Here is a 23,103-nt window from a genome sequence, read left to right as displayed (position 1 = left end):
CCCAGGCGCCCCCGGCCACCATTTCAATCCTAGTACTTCCCTCAAGGGCAGGCCATCCTACCAGTTTGGTTTTGTCTTTCAAGACCTTTTATTTTTTTAGTTTATTGCTTGCATAGAAAAAGCAATGATGGTGATTTTCAAACAGGGCTGTGCATTATAAGCATGTGAGGCACTCTTTAAAAATACTGCTACAAGGAATTCAACCCAAAGAAATGAGGCAGGAACTCTGGGTGTCAGGTTCTACAACGGTATTTTCAAAAATCTTCTGGGTGACTCAAATGAGCAGCCTGATTTGAGAATCCCTGGCAATACATAGTTTTCTTTACCCATAAATAATATGTTATAGGACATACTGTATTTTAATTCTGGAATTTCTTCTGCAGTTATTAAAGGGCTGACATAGTAATTCAAAGAATCAAAATTCATATGGCTAAGGAATTGGACCCACCAATAACGTTTGAATTTTTTAAATATACATAATATCAAAATTAACAAGTATTATGAAAAGTTGTCTTTTTTTTGAACAGTTGTCTTCTACATAACTGCCAAAGTGATGGAAAATTGAACTCCAACTTATTATCTTACTCCCATATTTTAAAACCTCCAGTATTTCCCAGCACACTCAAAACCCAAATCCCATGTCATGGCTCGTAGTGTTTCACAAGTTTTGACCCATGTATTTTTTTTCAATTTTATTTCTCCTTCCCTCCCTCCCTCTCCCCCCCACCCTGCTCTGTCTCTCAATCTCTTCCTTCCCCCACAATTTGTCTCTCTTTCCTCAAGATGCACCAGACTTATTACTGTTTCTCAAACTCAACAGCCCCCCCATTTGAGAGCATTTGAATGGCTGTTCCTCCATGTCTTCCCTGTTTCATTTAGGTTTCTTCCCAAATACCAGCCCCTCAAAAATGCCTTCCAGAGCCACCCTTTCTTCCATTCTTTCCTTATTCTCTAGCCCCCTGCCCTCCTCTGTTTTCCTTCATAGCACTTGTTACTACTTACATGCTGCATATTTCTTTATTTTGTATCTTTTATGTTAGACTATCACCACATGAAGGTGGTGATATTTTTTTTCTGTTCATTTCTACATCCTTAAGACTTACACCAGAACCTAATGCATAGTATTTGTCCCAGAAATATTGTAGAACAAATGAATCAATAAAATGAAATGTGTTAATTAGCTCAGACCTCTTGTTCTAAGGAAGCTTTAAAGGTTCTCCAATAATATCTCACATTTTTCAAATAGCTCTGAAGAGGTTTGAGTGGCATCCTGAAGAAATTTTATTTCCTTGTGATATATTTGGAAAAGCTTGGGAACTATGAGGGTTCTGGAATGGCTCATTCTCTCAAGTTTGCATAGCTCTGGAACTATGTTGCAAAGAAAGAAAAATATATACTGTCTCTACAAGTTACCCAGAATTTCTTCATAAATGTTAGGGACCTCAGGTGTTCCTAGAGTCTTGTGGAACTCATTCTAAACCCTTGAGTCATATTTCCAAAGATTGCAGAAAAAAATATATCAAGGAAAGAAGAGATATCACAACCTTATCATCTTGAGAATATATATATATATATATATATATATATATATATATATATATATATATACATATGCATATATGTATTTTAAACTTAGTTGATCACAGAACTTTATCCTGGAAAATTCTGAGAAATCACTGTTCTTTGGTTCATATTATAGGGTTCACTTTGTAGGATACTATCTCACAGATGGTCACAATACCCAAATCATGAGATAAAGTACTAAAACATTCAACATTCATTTAATGTTGGTCTAGAGGATGTTCTAGATGCTCTAAAATGGAATATGATAATATTCAGAGAGAACAAGTAGAAATTTACTAAATGCCTGTATTATGTCCTTCTTGTTTCTTCAACTTTACCCTTTACAAGTTCTATATTTATGAAATTAGTCTGTCAAATATTAATATAAGTAAAAACGAGCCCTCTCTTAGATGCATTCCCCTTCAGCTTCAGATACTATTTCTCTTTATATTCCTCAGTTCTAGTTGCTAAAATGTCTTTAAACTGTTCCCATATCTTCTTCTCATATCTCAACATACTTCATTGGATTCTGCATCCACAACTTTTCTAAAACCTGTCTCATGATACCCCCAGTGATCTTTGTATTATTAAATCCTGTAGGTGTTATTTTTTTATTATTTGTTTAAATGTTTGTTTAATTCTGAGAGGGACAGTGCATGAGTGGGGAAAGGGCAGAGAGAGAAGGAGACACTGAATCCAAAGCAGGCTCCAGGCTCTGAACTGTAAGCACAGAGCCTGTTGCAGGGCTTGCTTGAACTCACGAACCATAAGCTCATGACCTAAGCCGAAGTCTGACACTTAACCAACTGAGCCACCCAGGTGCCCCTGTAGGTTTTAAATACACTTCTTTTTGACCTCAAGACCTTTCAGCTTAGATAAGTACCCTTTGGAATATTGAATTCTGTGACTCCATATAACTTGGTTTTCCTCTTACTATCCAGCCATCTCCTCCAACTTTCTTATTCCTCTCAAATGACCAGAAAATGTTAGTTTTTCAGCACGGGCATCTAAGTCACTACTCTTCTTTACACCCTTATCTTCTCAGTCGAAGCATTTGAACTTTTCCATCCCACCCATTTCCTTAATATAAATTATACGCTGTAGTATAATGCCAATGATACTGAGATTTAGATCTCTCATCAAATTATCTCCTTTGAACTTTAAATGCACATTTCAACCACTTACACATGTGGACGTGTTACAGAACTTATAAACTCAACATTTCTTAAAAGAAACTTTATTATTATTATTACTAATTTATTATTCCCCATCCCCACTGGTGATAGTACTTCCTTTCTTGGTAATTCTTTCCACAAATGAGGATTTAGCTCCCCATTGAGCTGTACTACCCTTTTGCAATAGCTGATGCTTTGCAATTACTTGTTCAGCATCAGTCTTCCCTCTCTTTAGGGCAAATACTATTTCCATTTCATTTACTGCTGATTCCTCAGTATATTCCCAGTGTCCAGTCCAATGTCTGCTGTATAAATAAAGTTTAATGAAATACAATTTTTTTCAAATGATGTTGGATGTGTAGACTTCAATACATAAATTTTAATGAGCTTATATTCAAAGTGATTATCAGAGAGTAAATACTCAATATTTACTAGGATCTTACAATATTTGCGGGGGTTGTTTATTTATTTTGAGAGAGAATGAGAAACAAGGGGAGGAGGGGGCAACAAGCAGGGGAAGGACAACCCCAGCAGGCTCCCCACAGTCAGTACAGAGCTTGATGTGGGGCTTGACCTCACGAACTGTGAGATCATGACCTGAGCTGAAATCAAGAGCCAGACACTTAACTGACTGAGCCACACAGTTGCCCCACAAGATTTTGTTTTTAAGTGGATTTCCTATATTTCTGTTTCCTTCTGTAATAGTCTTTGAAACTCAGTGAAAAAAACACTAACATTTCATGGATGAAGAAACCAAAATGTACAAAGATTAACTTGTCCAAATTTACAGAGCTATAATCAATAAAGCTCATGGAAACTTTTTTTAGGGATCCTTCTCTCTCCGAATGGTAATCTGCATGATGTATGAATGGTAATATAAAAATATAGAAATTATATAAATAGACAGTTAAATTGAAAGCCATAGGACAACAGAACTCTGAAAGCCACACACATAGGTGAGATGCTTAGCAATTAATCTGTTAAAAAGTTTAAGGCAGGTATAGAGTATATTGATCTTAAAATAATAGTGTAGAATTTTCACCAAAACTACTGTAGTTTTCAACAATTGAAATCGAAATTTGAGTTATGTAGTATCTGCCAGCTGTGATGTTTGACACTTGAGGACAAAGGTCCTCCTGAGAAGTCATGTTGGTTGTTCAGTGCTGCATAAATCACTCTGTGTTTACCATTTAATGTATGCTTTGAATAAATTACATTCTTTTTAATTCTCAGCCTACTGGCAGCAATCTACAGAGTCTATTATTTTTACTCCACCTGCATGCAAGGTCATTAAGACTCTAACCAGTTGCAAATTAGCAATCACTTCTGACCATTAACAGTATTTTTGCAAAAATCCTTGCATAGGCAAAAGCACTCTAATGGAAGCCAGAAGAAGTGGGTTTTGCCCCCAAACATTAACTATACAATGTTGGCCACATTGCTCATCCTTTTGACCCTGATTTTTCACATCTTTAAATATGAGACTTATATCAGGTTGCTTCTGAAGGGCTAATTTAAAGTCTCAGATTCTTAGGAACAGCCAGCGTCAGAGCTGTAACCAAACTACCCTTACATAAAAAAAAAAAAAAAAAAAAAAAAAAGGATCATCAACTCATGGAATGGTAAAGAATGCAAAGATATTGGAGTTGAGTTCCTCCTGCAAGTTCCCCTTTTACATGTGAGAGGGAAACTGTAACTTAAAGAAGTAGGTGACTTACTAGAGCCAAGTTTGAGGAAAGCTAAAAATGGAAGGAGAGCCTAGCGGAACTCCTGACTCTGCCTTACAAATGATCTGCCCTAAGAACATACTTAGCATTTCTGTGCTCTTTGTTGGAAAATAGCAGAACAAGAAGAGGATTTACCATTTCCTTTAAAATTAACAGCATGAAAGTATTTTTCTTTTCATCCTGGCTTCCAATGGTAATTTACATGGTCGAACCCTAAACTCCAAGAGGAGTATAGGGAGAGGAAAGTACAAATGTCACATTCTTCTCTATACTTAAAATGCTGTTCTTCTCTTTTTTATTGTAGTATAACAAGGTATCTAAGAGTTGCACTGGCAACAGTTCATTTGATATCTTCTGGAGGCAACCAGCTGCTCTTGGACGGGACATGTAAAAATAAGTGAGTTTTTCCTGTTGATTGTACACTATTACTCCTCTTTTGGGTGTGGGTAATTATTGTTCTTTGGAGAATACTATATAGTTATAGAATTATATTACAAAATATAAAATAGAATGAAATGAAACTATTTAGATGCTACCTTATAAACATAACTCTGCCTATCTGAGTATATTTATTATACAGCTTACTTAATCACACGCTTTGAATTCTTTTTTAAAAAATTGACATTATAAAATAAAAATTTCCCTGCCCCACATTGCCTTTGTAATTATTGAACAATAATGAAAATTGTAATTTTTAGTAATGTTATTACTAAAAGTCTGCATGAAATGACTCATAATTCAACTTGGGAAATAAATGTAGAGATATTGTAGTTTGATTTTATGGAATAAATTCTTTTGTATTTAGGAAACATAACCAATATTTTTCTCTAATACAGTATATTATTTGATATTAGATTTGATTCCTAGGAAACCAGTTAATATTGAATAAGATTATAGCACACACTCAAAAAGAAAAGTTTCATGTAAAGAAAAAAAAGAAATCTCACACTAAACAGAATTAAAGTTTCCAAAATTCATAATTCATATTCTTAAATTTTTGGTGTAGATTAATACTAGAAATTTAGTTCTACCATTTTATGGCTCAAACTCCATTGTAGGACTGCAACGGTCATTATTTGCATACTTACTGCACTTCTGGGATTCACATAATCAATCCCAAGGGTAGTCATGGCTTTCACAATAGCTAGGATGGATTGCAATATGTTACTGTAAATTACTGCTTTGAACTCCATGCATTCTTGTTCACTGTAACCGTTCTTATGGATGATCCTACAATTTAAACATGAAGAGCTTTTGTGAGTTGAGCAATTGATATTTTTTATAATATTAAAACACATCAATAATAATTTGCTTGAATAAAATTACAGTATATATTTGTTACAAAAATATTGTCCATATATGTATGTTAAATCTGAACAGTTTTATGACTATGGATTTTATTATCATTGGGGTCTAATGCACTATTTTTTTGAGCTCCCCATGCCAAATATAAAGAGGAATTAAAATTTGCTCTAGATAAACCACTATTTAAAATTGGTAAATCATGAGCATGTTACTTAGAACACTTGTTTATTTTCAAAAGAAAAATTTCCAGATTCCCAGGACAAAGATACAGAGTTCTCAAATTAGTCTTTATAACATGATGTCTAGAGGAAGTGAAGTACTTTAGTAGAACATTCATTTCTTTTCCTATCACTTAAGACACACTGGAAAATAGGAGTGCCTGTTTTCTATTCATAGCATTAACAAAGGCATCTTTTTTTTTTTTTAATGTAGGTAATTACCTGCTGCTAAATTCCTTATTTTTCCATCTGTGTACGTGCCATTAGCTCTCATAGTGGAAATGCTCAGACATTTATTTGGCTGAACTCTTCTTTTCCTTCCACTCATTCAATCAGAACTCAGTTTTACTTATCCTTTTGGAATAATAGATTAAAATAGATTTACCTTCTAAAAGCTAAAATCTCTGCATATGCTTATTACTTTATTGTCTATTGTATAATATGTTCTTGTTCCTTTCTAGGTTTGTTTGGTTTTTGTTTGTTTTTGAAGTGTCTTATATTCATTAGCCATCATTTTGGATGTCATATTATGAAGGATTTGTATTTTATCTATACACAGAGAGATGTTAGCATGAGGAGGAAAAGAACACTAAGGCCCTTAAAGATATTAAAACCTTCAAATATAACAATTTCTGAAGTGAAAAGAGTAGAGGCAGAACCTATATCCATTATTTGTTGTTTTTAATGTTTGATTGCCAATAATTGCTGTGTTTCTATTTTCAACATGGCCATGTTTATCTTGCTATATTAAACAAACAACTTTAATAAGTAAAAAAGTAGACCACTAAACGTTGTGGAAAACATGCAATAAAATGTCTTTATAGATAGCTCAATAATAAGTTCATTAAAGAAATCTTAGTTCTTTGTCAAAAAAATGAAATTGGAAAATTATTTAATTATTAAATTAAAATGGCAGTTAGGTTTTTCTTTCTGGAATAAGTGCTTATTCCTATCCTTTCATCACAGGATAAGGAAACATCACAAAGCAAAATGGTGAATGTATACTTTAAAAAATCCAGCTGTAGTGGGACTTTAAGTAACACTGTTTTTCCAGGGAATGCACAAATACATTTCTGTGACATAGAGCTTTCTATCTGCCAGTTGATTCCTAAACCTGTTCAAATTAGTGAGCTTCTACTGGAAATTTTCTGTAACATACTGCATTGTGTACTGAAAAGAATTAATGAATGACACTTTCTCTCCTCCCCCAAAACATATAGACTAGAGCTCCACTGTCTAATATAGTAGCTACTAGACATTATTTAAAAGTTAATTAATTCTGGGGCACCTGGGTGGCTCAGTTGGTTGAGTGTCTGACTTCGGCTTAGGTCATGATCTCACAGCTCGTGGGTTCGAACCCCGTGTCTTGCTCTGTGCTGACAGCTCAGAGCCTGGAGCCTACTTCTGATTCTGTGTCTCCTTCTCTCTCTTCCCCTAACGCATTAGCATTCTGTCTCTGTCTCTCTCAAAAATAAATAAAAACAGGGGCCCCTGGGTGGCTCAGTCGGTTAAGCGTCCGACTTCGGCTCAGGTCATGATCTCGCAGTTTGTGAGTTCAAGCCCTGCATTGGGCTCTGTGCTGAGAGCTCAGAGCCTGGAGCCTACTTCTGATTCTGTGTCTCCCTCTCTCTCTCTGACCCTCCCCCGTTCATGCTCTGTCTCTCTCTGTCTCAAAAATAAATAAATGTTAAAAAATAATAAATAAAAAAATAAAAACATTAAGTAAAAACATTAAAAAAATAAGAGTAAATTAATTCCTCCTTTACATTAGCCAAATTTCAAATGCTTAATAGCCACATGTGACTAGGAGCTTCCATATTGGAAAATGCAGATAGAATCTTCCTGTCATCACAGAAAGTTCTATTGGAGAGTACTGGATTATATAGGAAGGTAGGGCATAAAATTTCACTTTTGTACAGTGTGAGAGTGTATTACAACAATGTCTGAATGTGGTACAATAAACTAGAAAAGAATAAGCCATAGACTTTATTGGGAGGAAGTCTAAGAGACTGGGGGGAGACTGCCTGGGGCAGTGATTGATGATCGGTTCATTATTCAAGGAGGAGTAGTTATTTCCAGATAGCGAAAAGGAAGAACATTCTAGGAAGAACAATCAGTACGACCGAACAGATGGTTACAATTACCAAACTTTCAGTGTGTGCCAAGCACTGTTTTAAGTGCTTTATATGTCTTCTCATTTCTTGCAATAAGTAGTTTAAGGTAGGTAAAATTATTACATACATTTTACAGGAAAGAAATGTAGGCATAGATAAATGAACCACCACCCCTAACTTAGTACATGGTACAGTTGAGCAATAAACGCAGTCTGATTTTGGAGCCCCTGATCTTAGCTGCTAAGCTGTATGCCTTCTGTCATACATTAGTCCAAAGCATTATGTAAGTTCAGCATCTCATGTAGAAAGCATGAAGGGGGAGGGAAGTCATAGGACATAGGACATCAGAATGAAGAGGTAGATAAGAGCTGGATTCTCAAGTGTCTTATGTATCATGCCAAGCAGTTTGATCTTGATAGTTTGTGAACAGTACGATTCAGGAAAGACATACACTCTTTTTAAAAAGCGATCAGTTGGTGTTACTGTGGATACTGCAGTGGAGGAAAGAAGAGGGAGGTAGAAAGTTCTTAGCAGGATATTGCATTAATCCACTTCAGAAATGTGAGGTTTTTAAACTAAGGCAGTGACAATAGGGATAAATAACACCCTTGAAGATGTAACTTGTGTAGATGTGACAAAACTTGGTGAGGTGAGCGTCTTCATATCTACACCCAGATTTATTGCTTTAGAGGCTGCAGCCGCTGCTGCTGTTGTTGCTATAATTAAATGTAGGGAAACAGGCCAGATGGAGAGATAAGTTAGTGTTGTTTTTTTGAACTGGACCTATCCACAGAATATGGACGTAGATATATCTGCTTCCCTAGATTAGACAAAGTGAATTTGAAAGAAATATTCTAGGACAGTCTTGGACAGATGATAGCAAAAATCACTGGACCTTAGCAGTTTTCATCTGAAGGTATAGAGTAAGCAGAGAAGGGGACCTAGTACATTAGAGGTGCCAGCAGTTAAGATGTAGTCAAAGAATCTGGGAGTAAAGCAAGTGGTTAGGAGGTAAACTGGGAAAGAGTTATTTTAGAAGCCAGAGTAAAGTTTGAGAAGAGAAAAGCCCAGTGCAGTCAAACAATTAAAATAAGGACTCATGAGCATTCCATACAACATGGCAATTGGGAAATAATAATTGACATTTATAGGGGCAATTTTTTTGGCATGCTGGAGGCAGGCATGATGGAAATGGTTTAAGAGTAAATGGAAGGTGGAAGAGTAAAGAGAGCTAATGTTGACTATTCCTTATAGAGTCTGCTGAGGAAAGGAGGAAGAAGTAGCATCAGGAGACTCTGTTAATAATAGAAGCAATAATATGGGTGTTGTATGGAAACCAATTTGACAGTAAATTTCATATATTAAAAAATAAATAAATAAATAAATAAAAAAATAGAAGCAATATTTGCTCATTGTAGAAAATGTGAAAAACCCAGCAGTGTTCAAAATGAAGGTTCAGTTTAACTTTAAATCCCAGTATTGAGAAGCAAATATCTTTGAACATTGGAATATTTTCTTCCATTTAAAAAAATTATCTATTTTGTTATAGTTGAGGTAAAGATGTTTATGGAATCTTGTATCTTTGTGGTGCAGTGAATATAAGTATTTTCTGCTATTAAAACTTTCTCATTTGCATACAACTTGTAAATGGGTGTAAAATATTACAGTTGAAAAGTGGATAGTCCCATACTTTCACAATCCATTTCCCTATGTTTTATTTTAATTTAGAGTATTTTGTTTTGCCTCATATATCATTATTTTAAATAAGACTAGTCCAAATCTCTCGGTGCATAACTGTTCATATTTTCATGTTTATATTATTTTATTTTTGTACTTTTAAAAATTTAAATTATTTTATTAAAATTCTCAGAAATATAGTTATTATTTTCCCAGGTTGTGGTGTAGATTGCAAGAGTTATTTCTATAAATCTGCTTTAACAAATAATTTTACGATTAGTAATGAAAAATATTAACTTGTCAAACCTCACCCTTATTGAGTAATATTATTTAAAATTATTGTTTGCTAATTTACTAAGATGAAGAATAGCTCATTATAGATGTAAACAGACGTTAATTTTGTCTTTGTGAATTGTCTGTTCATAGTGTCTTACCATTTGTATTTATTGGGCAGCTTATTTTTTTTCTTACCAATCTATATTTTCTTACCAATCTATATATCATATATCTCTCTATATATCTATATATCTGTATGTACATATTATTATAGTCAGTTATCTATTATATTTAGTATAGATTTTTTGCTAGTTTTCTATTTTTGTTTAATTTTATTTATGGTTTAATATATTTAAAAGTTTTAATTTTTAGATAGCCAAATAATTGATTATTTCTTGTTTTACTGCATTTAACTTCACAGAGAATGGACAGGTAAAAAGGATAGGGGGAACTCAAGCATGATTTTAACCAGAAATAAAATAACAGGTGAATTCAGTGGTAGTGTTACAGGGTGTGCAAGATGATTTGGGATGCAAGGATGGAACTGAGAACACAAAAGCAGTATGAGCACTGGTCAGGATAGAGGCGTGTCCTGTTCTTCAAAGATGGGAGAAAAGGTATAAAAAAATTGGTTGCAAGTACAGATATCAGGGAATTTGAAAAGTGGGACTTATATAATTGCTGATATGGAACTTACATGACATTAGTACCTAAAAAGAAAGGAAAAAAAACAGTGTTTTACATTCTAAATAGATAATTGTATCATTAACTGGGATGATTTCCTCATGTGACCTATTCCAAAGAGCAAGATCCTCCAAAAGGTAATTAAAAATAAGCTAAAAAAAATGATCATTTTCTCCTATAGCAATAGTTGTCCTTTAGAATTCTCCAGCAGTGACAGTCATGAGATATTACATAATCATCTCCACTTATCAGTTGAAATTTTACTTGTTCAGACATTATATTCTTGGATTTTAGAACCTTTATATTTGTTGTCTCATCAAGAAATTCATGCCTACTTATTTCATTATAAAGAGGAAAGAAAAATGCAAGAAAAAAAAATGAAATCCATGATAGTAATAACTTTACATAAACATTTTATTCCCAGGTAGGTTAAATGCCAATTGGGTTGAAATTATAATTCCCTCCTAAATTCAAATGAATCTTTGACATATTTTGAAATGTTTATGGCTTATGCCCACCATATTGAAACCCTAGATTATACCCAGATTAATATATTTAAAACATAACTGCTTCTAGTAGGCATCTTGTTGAGAGGCAAAATTAAAAAAAAAATGGAAATGACAATATTACTCATCAGTTATGCTCTCTGGTAAAGGGTTGGAGGGAAATTTTCACAGGAATCATGACTGCTCCGCTGCTACCTGGATATATGGACCATCAATCAGATTTCAATCTGATTTCAATATTTTTCAATCAATGAAAAATATTTCTTTTAAGACTGGTCAACTACACAGACAGACATCAAATATCAAACATTTAAAATAGTGTGTACCTACTTCATTTGTTTAACAATTGTACTTTTTCCAGATTCTCCTGCTCCTGAAACAGAAAGGTGGGAGTGTTATCAATTGCTACCCCAAATCTATATAGATAATAAAACCTGTGATTATCATTTTCTGATGAGTAAATCTTTAACAGACAACTCTCCTATATAAAGAAGGACAATCATCTCTGTCACGTCTTGAAAGGCATTAGCTGCCTACTTTCTAGGATAGCTGATGAAAATAAAATCCCTCTATATAGTTGTTAATCCAGATATAGGTCTGGCTCCAAGATAAAGGGTATCTTCTGAAACAAGAAATGTATACTTTCAGAAAAAAAAATATTATTGAGTTTGAACATAGTTTGGAAAGTCCATATCTCCTGGGTTTGCACCCCAAGGAAAGTGGTCCCAACTTGATAGTCTCTAGATCAACTATGTATCTCTAGATATACACTCCATATTGCCTCATATATCCTATTTGATTAAGTGGCAGTAAAAAAAGAACATGAGACAATAGTCTTTTATTTCCAGAACTGTTTGAAGCTATTCTAATTGAAGAATGGGCTCTTATCTTTATCATTATGTTTACCTTGGTGCACAGGTGTTTTCTCTTTAAATAAAGTAAGTTAATAACACTAACAACACTAAGCAAACCGAAAGAGACTACAGATAACAATGATGTGGGAATATCCGAAAATGGGTTTCATGTTCCAGGGAAAGGAGCAGGGAGTGGCAATAATATAGAGAGCCAGTTGGATTTATCTGGAACATTTGTTTTAGTTAATGATATACAATATGCAAGTTTATTTTGGTATGTTCAGCAAAGATAATATAGAGGGATATAAAATTCACATAATTTTTAAAATATAAAACATGAACCTTTGATGAAAAAAATCTGTGATTGTTTCCAGCTATGTCTCAAGGCCTTTTGAGTATATTTCTTGAGTCTGCCTTGCCATTAATGGGTATTTACTTGGGAAATGAAACTCAAGAAGTACTGACATGAAGTGACCTAAGTTTGTGGGATTGGCTCCGTCTCTGTGTGTGTGCATGCACATGTGTGCACTTGTGTGTTTGAGTATGGGTGAGATATCTTTGGTAATTTCTTTAGCCCCTTAATTTCCTTATTTACAAACTGAGAATACTGACCTCCCAAGATTATCAGAAGAGTATAATTAAGCATGAAATTATTTGCAAACTACAATGCAAAATAAAGCATATAGCTTGTACTTAAGAATCCAAGGATGTAAGAAATTTTGCAGTGTTTTGTAAAGAGAACAGTGTGAAGATACCCTACATGTATTAAATAAGTGATGCTGAAGCAACTGGATGTTCATGTTGGAAAAGAACACTGATTCTTATATGACAACGAAGCAAAAATTAATTTGAATTGATTCATAAACATATATGTGTTTGTGTATATACTAAAACTATAAAAGTTCTGGGGCAATACGTAGATGAGAAATCTTTGCAAACTTGAAGTAGCCAAAATGTTCTTACATAAGTTTAAAAAAAATCCCAAACAACAAAAAGTCAAAAATGGATAAATTGGACTTGATCAAAAATTTTTAAGATCTAATAGCACCATGATATCATTAATATATGGGTGTTTTATCAAGTAGGATATTACATATATATGGTTATTATATGATATATATAGTTATATTTTAAACAGGATAAATGCAATGGGACTCAGGAGTATTCAAATAAGAGTGTGTATTATAATGATGGATAATGAAAGGATGACTACCATGTTTAGATTCTAAAACGGATATGACTCTTGAGAGTGAAAATGATGAGAAAATTTGGTTAAAATTACTACAATATAGCAGTGCCTGGGTGGCTCCGTCGGTTAAGCATCTGACTCTTGATTTTAGCTCTGGTCATTATCTCATGGTTCATGGGATCAAGCCCCATGTCGGGCTCTGCAGTGACAGCACAGAGCCTGCTTGGGATTCTCTCTCTCCCTCTCTTTCTGCCTTTCCCTCGCTCACGTGCATGCATTCTCTCTCTCTCTCTCTCAAAAAAAAAAAAATTACTACCATATGTAGAACATATTGTATAGAGTATAAAATGGAGTATAAAAACACACTTTTTAGTGTATTTATCTATGAGTCCTGGACATGTGAAGGACGAGGTGGGGAAGCAGCAAATCAGGCAACTACTTAAACTTTGTATGTTCTGACTTCATAGACAGGAGAAAAGCGGAGTAAGCAAGAGTTGGTAAAGCCTGATAATGCAGAGTTGTTCATAAAATTTTTAGATACAATCACCAACAAATCTTGAAAGTATTGGGAAATTAAGTATTTTATAATTGATATGAAATCATATCTTTTAGAATATATCCTCAGGTTACAACTAACCCTTATCCAAAGATATATGACATTGAAATATGGTATTGATCAAAGACCTCAATTAAAATACCAAGAGTAGATTTTTAGCTTTATCTTCCTAATTTCTGTATATCTAAGAGAGGCAAAGGACTTGGTATATCCCTGCAGCTCCAGAAATTGGGTCACAAAACATGTTCGAAGTCTCAGTGTGCCTGTTAATTTTGGACAGATTTCAAAGTAGCACAGCTAAGGCAGTTTTAAAATGTCCCAGGAAAAATCCAAAATCAGGAAAACTCATAGACCTATGTCTCTTGCCAGCATGGTAGCCAACTGCCTTGTCTTACCTTTGTTTTTATATAAGCAAAAGGAATATGGCTTTTGGTAACCCTGAATCTCAGAATTATATTTAAATTTATATCAAAATACATATTGAACCAGAAGACCCTGACTACTCTGTTTAAAATTTCAACTTTAATGTCACCCACTTTATTCTTCTTTCCCTACTTCACATTTTCCTAGCACTTACCTTATTCTACAGATTTACAAATTATTCACATGCTGTTTTAAATTTTTCTTTTCTGTCTTCCAACACTGAGAGGCAAACTGCACAAGGGCAGAGGTCTTTGTTTTGTTCACTGATGTATCTGAAACACCTAGAACAGTGCCTAATAGTAGACTCTCCATGCAACAAATGGATTCTTTAAACTCATATTTCAAAATTTTGCCCTCTCTGTTGTATATTATATTTTTCACATTGAAACATTTCTGCCTGACTGGCACTGTTTTCTTAAGCTGTGATAAACAGATATCACTACACCCAGGTTTAATTCTACTTGACAGCAAATTTGTTTTATCTCAGGCCTATCTCAATGTATCTAGTTTCTGTAGTTCTCTGAAATACCTGCCTACCTTATATACCAAGGATATCTAGAGGAAAAGCTACAGGAAATAAAATTTCATTGCCTCGTGGTGATGTATGGATTCCTCCTCTTGGGTAAGCCTCCAGCATACTTCTTTGTGTGGTTTTATGCAAGTGTGGTCTACACCACACAGTGTAAAATTTGACAAATGCAAAATCAACCACAGCAATTGGCTAATCGTTCTTCATACACTTTTAAAAATCTAATCAAACATGAACTGACAGATGGGGCATAGCCATCTCATTGAATAGAGATTGCTATGTCCAAGAGTAAAACCTTTGAAGATAAAATAAAAATCACATTGAAATATCACCTCACCAATTTTCAGAAGACAACTGGCTATATTATTTTGCATGGCTGGGCGTTGTTTGCAAGAGCTGTAAGAACAAATCAATGAGCTTTGTATACTATCTTGGTTCGCTGGCTTCAGAAAATTTGCTATTTCATTCCAGGCTGTGAATCATTTTGAAAAAAAAATTATCAAGCAAGATTATAAAAGTGTTATTGGCAGCCCGATATTGGATGTACAATGCAAAGATTTAGAAAAATGGCAGAATAATCTGCCCCTATCCCACTAGTTTGCTTTATTGTTCTGACAACCACAGCTGGCATTACAGACCATGAAGAAGCAAGACAAAAAAAACACACAGGAGGGAAAATCCAAGGTTTCTTTTTCTAGGGATGTAATACATTCATGCAAATAAAATGCCTCGATGGAAACCCCCCCCCAAAAAAAATCTATTCTCGGTAGTTTTTGTTTTAAACTCTCTAATAGTAGTTGTGGACAGTAGAAATTATAGTATCTTCGTACACAGGTCACAGATTTGGAGAATATCTCACTTTTCCAAATATTATATATAATACACACATATATATATGGAAAACGTATATAAACATATATATATACATATATATGTATATATATGTGTGTGTGTGTTTGTGTGTGTGTGTGTATATATATGTATGTATATACACATTTTGTTGTTGTTGTTATATGGAAAAAATATAGACTTACAGGGACATGGGAGCAAAGCCAATGGGCCCAACAGAAACTCCATTGCTTGTTCATGCAGGTGTATTTAGTGTTGTATTTTGTTCAATCAGAATGGAGATACTGGGGGGAAAAACTTCAGAGAAAATCTGAGTCTGTTGAGAAAGAAAACTCACCTCTATTAATTTAATTAGTAATCATACTGATAACACTATGACCTGCCAGTTTCCAAAATTATTTCTGAGGCTATAGTGTACCTTATTATATATTCTTTATAGTTTAGCTGGTCATTCATGACCTTTCTTAGGTAAGCAGAATAATCACATTAAAAAACATAGTACGTAGTTTTTTATGAAACTTCAAATGAAATAGTATTTTCTTTGGAAGACTTTACAAAAGGTATCTGGATCATTCCTTGCTCTATGTAGTGACTTTGGTCTTCTATGAGAAGGTTCAGGATAGTTAGCTACAGCATTAACAGGAAAATTCCTGAAGAGAAGTCAATCTCTCTAAAATCTTATTTTTTGAAACTCTATTATAAAGTCATTTCAGAAAGAAGTTATCAAATCCCATTCTCACAATGATTCTGGGCGTTAGTTCACAATAGCCATTCCATTCTTGTACGATTAGATCATGTTACAGAGTTAAATATAGCATCAAAACGGCATGTTCACATAGAGCGTCCTGAAATAATCTCTTCCTTCCAAACTGCTCATCACTAAAATTATTTTCTGGGTCAAGGGGTACAGAGGGAATTTTACTTCTTGGGAGTAGATAATGTCTCAAATAATTAAATATTTAGGTTTATGCTTCATATTTTGACACTCAAATTATTAAGAATTAGAGATTTTATTCCACATTTTTATTTGCAAATATTAAAAAAAAATTAAAGCTACACAGTATCTATACTTGTAACTGAACTTCAGCTGAACACATTCCAGGCTTGCTTGTTCATTTGTACAACTTGTTAAAAGAGGCAAAACGAGAATAAACACTTCAACTTATGGTCATGCATAAGATTTTTTATGGGTAGTTTTAAAAATCACATAATTGTACAGTGGAATCAAACCTTACAAATCAACCAACTATGCACATCTCTTTTATGAATGAGTAGAAATTATGATACTCATCTAAAGTTCCACATCTACCTTAAAACAGAGAAACTGTGTCCTCTGACACTCGTATTAATGCCTTAGTGTTGCTTTCTTTTTAAATATGTACTGGTAATGTCAATATCAAAATTATTTCACATAAATTATTTTAAACTCCCTCATTTTAAATTAACATTAAAGCAGTGTACTTTTCATAGATACTGGAATGCAGTGTCTGCTCATCATTCATTTATAGACTGTAGGCATGGAAGACATTTAGGTTAGCCCTTTTGAACCAACTTAATTTCACTGCCCTCACTTTCCCTCTTCCATTATAGAGCACCAACAAAATCATCTCTCTCTTTCACAGGAAAACCCTTCAAATAATCTAGACTGAGGGTGGGAAAATGTAATAAGCATAGTCACATTTTATAATTAAACAAATGTGGGCTTGCGGTTGTTTCAGACTTTGGGTATCTTGATCAAATTTAATCAGCGTCAGTTTTTTCTTTCATAGAATGGGGCTATTAATACTTCCCTCTTAGGGTTTGGGTAGGTTAAATTACAGATATGAAATACCTAGGGTGTACTCTAACATACAGTGAGTTCTCAACATTTTCTCTTAATTGAAGCATGCTCTATCTCTTTTCTAAGAGAATTTTGAAGTTTATTATATTCCTTCAGTCCTTTCTTGTGGAGCATGATGTTTAGACCCCTTACACGGGTAGCTATACCCCACTTGAAAGCCAGAGTCCTGACACACTGGTACTTAAAATGGGGCCATAGATATCAGGAGATTTATCAACAACACTGATATTCTGATGTGGTAGGATGGGAATGCAACCTAGGCTGGCCTTGCTCTTGGTACTTGTTTTTAAATAGAACACTTAATATGGACCATGAATCATTTGCTTTCTTCTTTTTTTCTTTGTACTTTTATCATATTATTTACCTATATTGAGTTTGTAGTAGTTAATGTTTTTCTATGTGTTCTTTTTTTTTTTTTTTTTTCCATGTCACCTCTTAGCAAACAGATTCCTTCACATACTTTGCTGGTGTTTTTTTGTTTTGTTTTGTTTTGTTTTGTTTTTTGTTTTTAACATTAGTCGAAGATATCTTTTAAATTCCATTTTGCTCATTTGGACCAATTGTTTCTGCTAGTGGAAGTCAGTTGCCATTTTGACATTGTTTGTCACTATTTCCTGCCAAACCCTGAATGCTGCTTATCCACCTTCACCCAAATCCCTGGTAAGAGCATTGAATAGGAAAGGGGCAGGGGCAGGAAACTGTCAAGTCCATGAAGCATCTTAAGTCCTTGTTCACTATTTGTGGTCAACAGTAGTTAGCTATCACAACCTCTGAAGGTTGTTGTACATGCTGTTTATCTGGTTAAGGGAATTGCCTTTATACTTTGTTTGATAAGAGGTTTTGTCAGGAATAGATGAAAGAAGTTTATTATTTATTTTTGCTTCAGCTCCTAACAGAATTAAAATGATTTTTTCTGTTAATGTGATAATGTAGTGGATAATAGGAATTAATGTCCTAACACTATTTTAACCATGAATTCCTGGGATAAGTTCCCCCCACATACACACACTCACATACACTTAAAAAATATTTTACACATTATTAGAATCAGCTTGCTAATATTGGCTTCGGATCTCATATTTATGTTTGTGAGGAGGAGGATTGGCCTGTCACAGTCTTTGTTAAGTTTTGTTGTCAAGGTTATCAAATAATGCATTAAGAGGTATTTCCTAAAGAAGGTTTATATAATTTTAAAATGATTTGTTCATGAGATAATTGGTACGATCTACTTGTAAAGTCATATTGAATTTGCAGATAAATTTGTACAGATAATAAATAATATCTCAATGTACACTTGCTTTTCCTGAATATCTTATTCTAATAATCTTGAAACCTGCGGAAGTTTGAGAAAATAGTACATTAGGAGTCCATATTTTAGTTTTTAAATTAAAGCATAATTAACATACAATGTTATATTAGTTCCAGGTATACGATATATTGATTCAACAATTCTATACATTCGTCAATTGTATATATTGAATATATAATAAATGCTCACCAAAATAGATATAGTAACCATCTGTCACCATACAATGTTATTTTACAATAGTACTGACTATATTCCCTATGCTGTACTTTTCATCTCTGTGACTTATTTATTTTATAATTGGAAGTTTGTTATCCTCTTCATCTCCTCCCAAACTGCTGCTCCTCTGACAACCCCAATTCTCTGTATTTAAGAGTCTGTTTAGTTTTTGTTTGTTCATTTTTTTTGTTTTTTCAATTTCACATATAAGTGAAATCATATGGTATACATCTTTCTCTATCTGACTTGTTTTACTTAGCACGATACCTCTGGGTCCACTCATGTTGCACATGGCAAGATTTCATTCTTTTTTGTGGCTGATTAATATTCCAATATATACACCATACCTTCTTTATCCATTTATCTACTGATAGACACTTGGGGTTATTCCATATATTTCCTATTGTAAATAACGCTGCAATATATACAGGGGTGCATATGTCTTTTTAAATTACTGTTTTCATTTTCTTTGGGTAAATATCCTGTGGTGAAATGACTGGATCATACAGTTTTTGTTGTTGTTTTGTTTTTGTTTTGTTTGTTTTTGTATTTCATAAACATTTTACTAATCAGAGGGTCATCAGCAGACCCAGCCCAGGGAAGCGATCACACACAGGTTTCGGGAAGTCAGCAGCTGACTCCTCGAGCCCACCTGAGCCCCCTCCAGAGATCTGGGTCTGCAGAGCATCACTGGAGTACTTGCGGCAGGCTGCTGTGCGGGTGGTCACAAACACAATAAATTTGCTGAAGTTCATCTTGGCATCCCTGTTCTCATCCAGGTCCTTGAGCTGTTGGTTCATGGTGTATTTTTAATTTTTTGAAGAAGCTCCTTGCTGTCTTCCACAGTGGCTGCACCAGTTTACATTCTTACCAACAGTGCATGTGTGTTCCCTTCTCTACATCCTCACCAACACTTATTTCTTGTCTTTTTCATACTAACCATTCTGACTTGTGTGAGGTGATATGTCACCATGGTTTTGATTTGTATCTCCCTGATGATTAGTGATGTTGAGCATCTTTTCATGTGTCGGCCATCTGTACACTTCTTTGGAAAAATGTCTACTCAGGTTCTCTGTCCATTTTTTAATTGGATGATGATGATGATGATGATGATGATGAAGAAGAAGAAGAAGATTTGGTGTTGAGTTATATAAGGTCTTTATACATTTTGGATATTAACCTCTTATTAGAGATAACATCTGCAAATATTTACTCTCACTCAATACATTGCCTTTTTGTTTTGTTGATTATTTCCTTTGCTGTGCGATTTTTATTTTATTTTGGTATAGTCCCAATAGTTCATTTTTGCTTTTGTTTCCCTTGCCTGAGGAGACATCTCCATAAATAAATTGCTAAAAGTAAAGGCCAAGAGATTACTGCCTATGTTTCTTTAGGAGTTTTATGATTTCAGGTCTTACAATTAGGTTAGGTCTTTCATCCATTTTGAGTTTATTTTTGTGTATGGTGTAAGAAAGTGGTCTGATTTCATTCTTTTGTATGTAGCGTTCTGGTTTTCCCAGCACCATTTATTAAAAAAGCTGTCTTGGGACACCTGAGTGGCTCAGTCTGTTAAACATCCAACTTCAGCTCAGGTCATGATCTCACAGTTTGTGGGTTCAAGCCCCGCATCAGGCTCTGCATTGATAACATGGAGATCCTCTGTCTCACTCTTTCTCTGCCCCTCACCTGTGTGTGCATGTGCGTGCTCGCTCTCTCTCTCTCTCTCTCTCAAATAAATAAATATTCTAAAAAAAGAAAATTTCTTTAAAAAAAGAATAATTTCCCCATTGTATATTCTTGCCTCTCTGGTCCTGATTAATTGATCATATAGATGTGGGTTTATTTCTTGGCTTTCTATCCTGTTCCATTGATCTATGTGTCTGTTTTTGTGCCAGTACCACACTGTTTTGACTACTAAAGCTCAATAGTATATCATAAAATCTGGGATCATACCTCCAGCTTTGTTCTTTCTCAAGATTGCTTTCCCTATTCTGAGTCTTTGTGATTTCATACAAACTTGGGGATAATATGTTCTTGTTCTGTGAAAAATACTATTGTATTTTGATAGGAATTGCACTAAATCTGTAGGTTGCTTTGGGTAGTACGGGCATTTAAATGGCATTAATTATTCCAATGCATGAGCATGGTACACCTTTCCATTGGTTGTGTTGTCTCCAATTTCTTTCATCAAAATTGTATAGTTTCCCCTCCCCAAGGAGGGGAATATAGATCTTTCCCCTCCTTGGTGGAATTTATTTGTAGGTATTTTATTCTTTTTGATGAAATTATAAATGGGATTGTTTTCTTACGTTCTTTTTCTGCTACTTCGTTATTAGTGTATAAAAATGCAACTGATTTTTGTATATTAATTTTGTATGCTGCTATTTACTAAATTCATTTATCAGTTGTAATTTTTTGGTGAAGCCTTTGGGGTTTTCTACATACAGTAACATGTCATCTGCAAATAGTGAGTTTTACTTCATCATTCACAATTTGGATGTCTTTTCTTTTTTTTTTTCTGATTGCTATAGCCAAAACTTCCAGTGCTGTGTTGAATAAAAGTAGTGAAAGTGGACATCTTTGTCTTGTTCTTGGTTTTAAAGGAAAAGTTTTTAGTTATTCACTCTTGAGTATAATGTTAGCTATTAGTTTTTCATATATGGCCTTTATTATGTTGAGGTATGTTCCCTTTAATTCCACTTTGTTGAAAACTCTTATCATGGATGGATGTGGTATTTTGCCAAAAGCTTTTTCAGATTGTCATTAACTTTTTATCCTTTCCTTTATTAATGTGATGTATCATATTGATTGATTTGTGAATATTGAACCACCCTTGCATCACTGGAATAAATTCTACTTGATTGTGATGAATGATTTTTTTAATATATTGTCAAATTCAGGTTCATATTTTTTGAGGATTTTTGCATTTATGTTCATTGGAGATACTGGCTTGTAGTGGTTTTGTGTGTGTGTGTGTGTGTGTGTGTGTGTGTGTGTGTGTGTTGGGGGTGGTTTTGTGTGTATGTGTGTATGGTGTCTGGTTTTGGCAGCAGGTTACGCTGGCCTCACAGAATGTATTTGGAAGTTTTCCTTCCTCTTCTATTTCCTTCCTCTTCTATTAGTTTGAGAAGAATAGTTATTAACTCTTTAAATATTTGGTATAATTTACTTTTGAAGGTGTCTGGTCCCAGAATTTTGTTTGCTGGGAGTTTGGTTTACTGATTCAATTTCATTAATAGTAATTGGTCTCTTCAAATTTTTATTTCTTCCTGATTCAGTTTTGGAAGATTATAAGCTCTATGAAGTTATCTAGTTTTAGTGGTCCTTCTATTTGTTTTAATATTTTAAATGATATTTTTTCATAATTTCTTGCATTTCTTTGGTGTTGGTTATTTCTCTTCCTTCTTTTCTGATTTTGTTTGAGTTACCACTTTTTTTCCTGAAGAATCTGGCTAAAGTTTTATTAATTTTGTTTATCTTCTCAAAGAACCAGTTCTTGGTTTCATTAATCTTTTCCATTGTTTTTTCTTTGTGTGTGTGTATGTATGTCTATTTCACTTATTTCTTCTCTAATCTTTATTATCTTCTTTCTTGTATTAGCTTTGGGTTTTGTTTGTTCTTTTCCTAGCTCCTTTAGACGTAAGTTTCGATGGTTTTATTTGATATTTTACTTGTTTCTTGAGGTAGGCCTGTATCACTATACACTTCCCTCTCAGAAAAGTTTTTACTGTGCCCCAAAGATTTGAGGTCATTGTGTTTCCATTTTCATTCATTTTCATGTATTTTTTTAAATTTCCATTTGTTTTTACCAGATCTTTTATCTTGTAATTTATTTCTAGTTTCATGCCATTGTGGGGGAAAAAAACCCAAAAAAGAGATGCTTGATATGGTTTTAGTCTTCTCAAATTTATTGATAGTTGTTTTGTACCTAATATGTGATTGATCTATCATGGAAAATGTTCTACATGCATTTGAAAATAATGTATATTCTGGGGCGCCTGGGTGGCGCAGTCGGTTAAGCGTCCGACTTCAGCCAGGTCACGATCTTGCGGTCCGTGAGTTCGAGCCCCGCGTCAGGCTCTGGGCTGATGGC

The 23,103-nt window shown here is 34.2% G+C and overlaps 1 protein-coding gene across 1 annotated transcript in view; it reads right to left on the bottom strand.

Moving 5' to 3' along the window:
- Nucleotides 1–23,103, bottom strand: part of GNAT3 (G protein subunit alpha transducin 3) — a 61,944-nt gene that overhangs the window by 24,884 nt on the left and 13,957 nt on the right. The window contains exons 2-3 of the mRNA XM_058725274.1: nucleotides 11,576–11,618; nucleotides 5,554–5,695 (exon numbers count right to left, since the gene is read on the bottom strand). Of these exons, the coding sequence (XP_058581257.1) occupies nucleotides 5,554–5,695; nucleotides 11,576–11,618 (185 nt within the window). The remainder of the gene's footprint in view (nucleotides 1–5,553; nucleotides 5,696–11,575; nucleotides 11,619–23,103) is intronic.

The sequence above is a fragment of the Neofelis nebulosa genome, chromosome 4, assembly GCF_028018385.1.
Source record: "Neofelis nebulosa isolate mNeoNeb1 chromosome 4, mNeoNeb1.pri, whole genome shotgun sequence".
Classification (NCBI taxonomy): domain Eukaryota; kingdom Metazoa; phylum Chordata; class Mammalia; order Carnivora; family Felidae; genus Neofelis; species Neofelis nebulosa.
The sequence above is the reverse complement of the archived record's forward strand: the minus strand, read 5'-3'. Positions and strand labels throughout refer to the sequence as shown.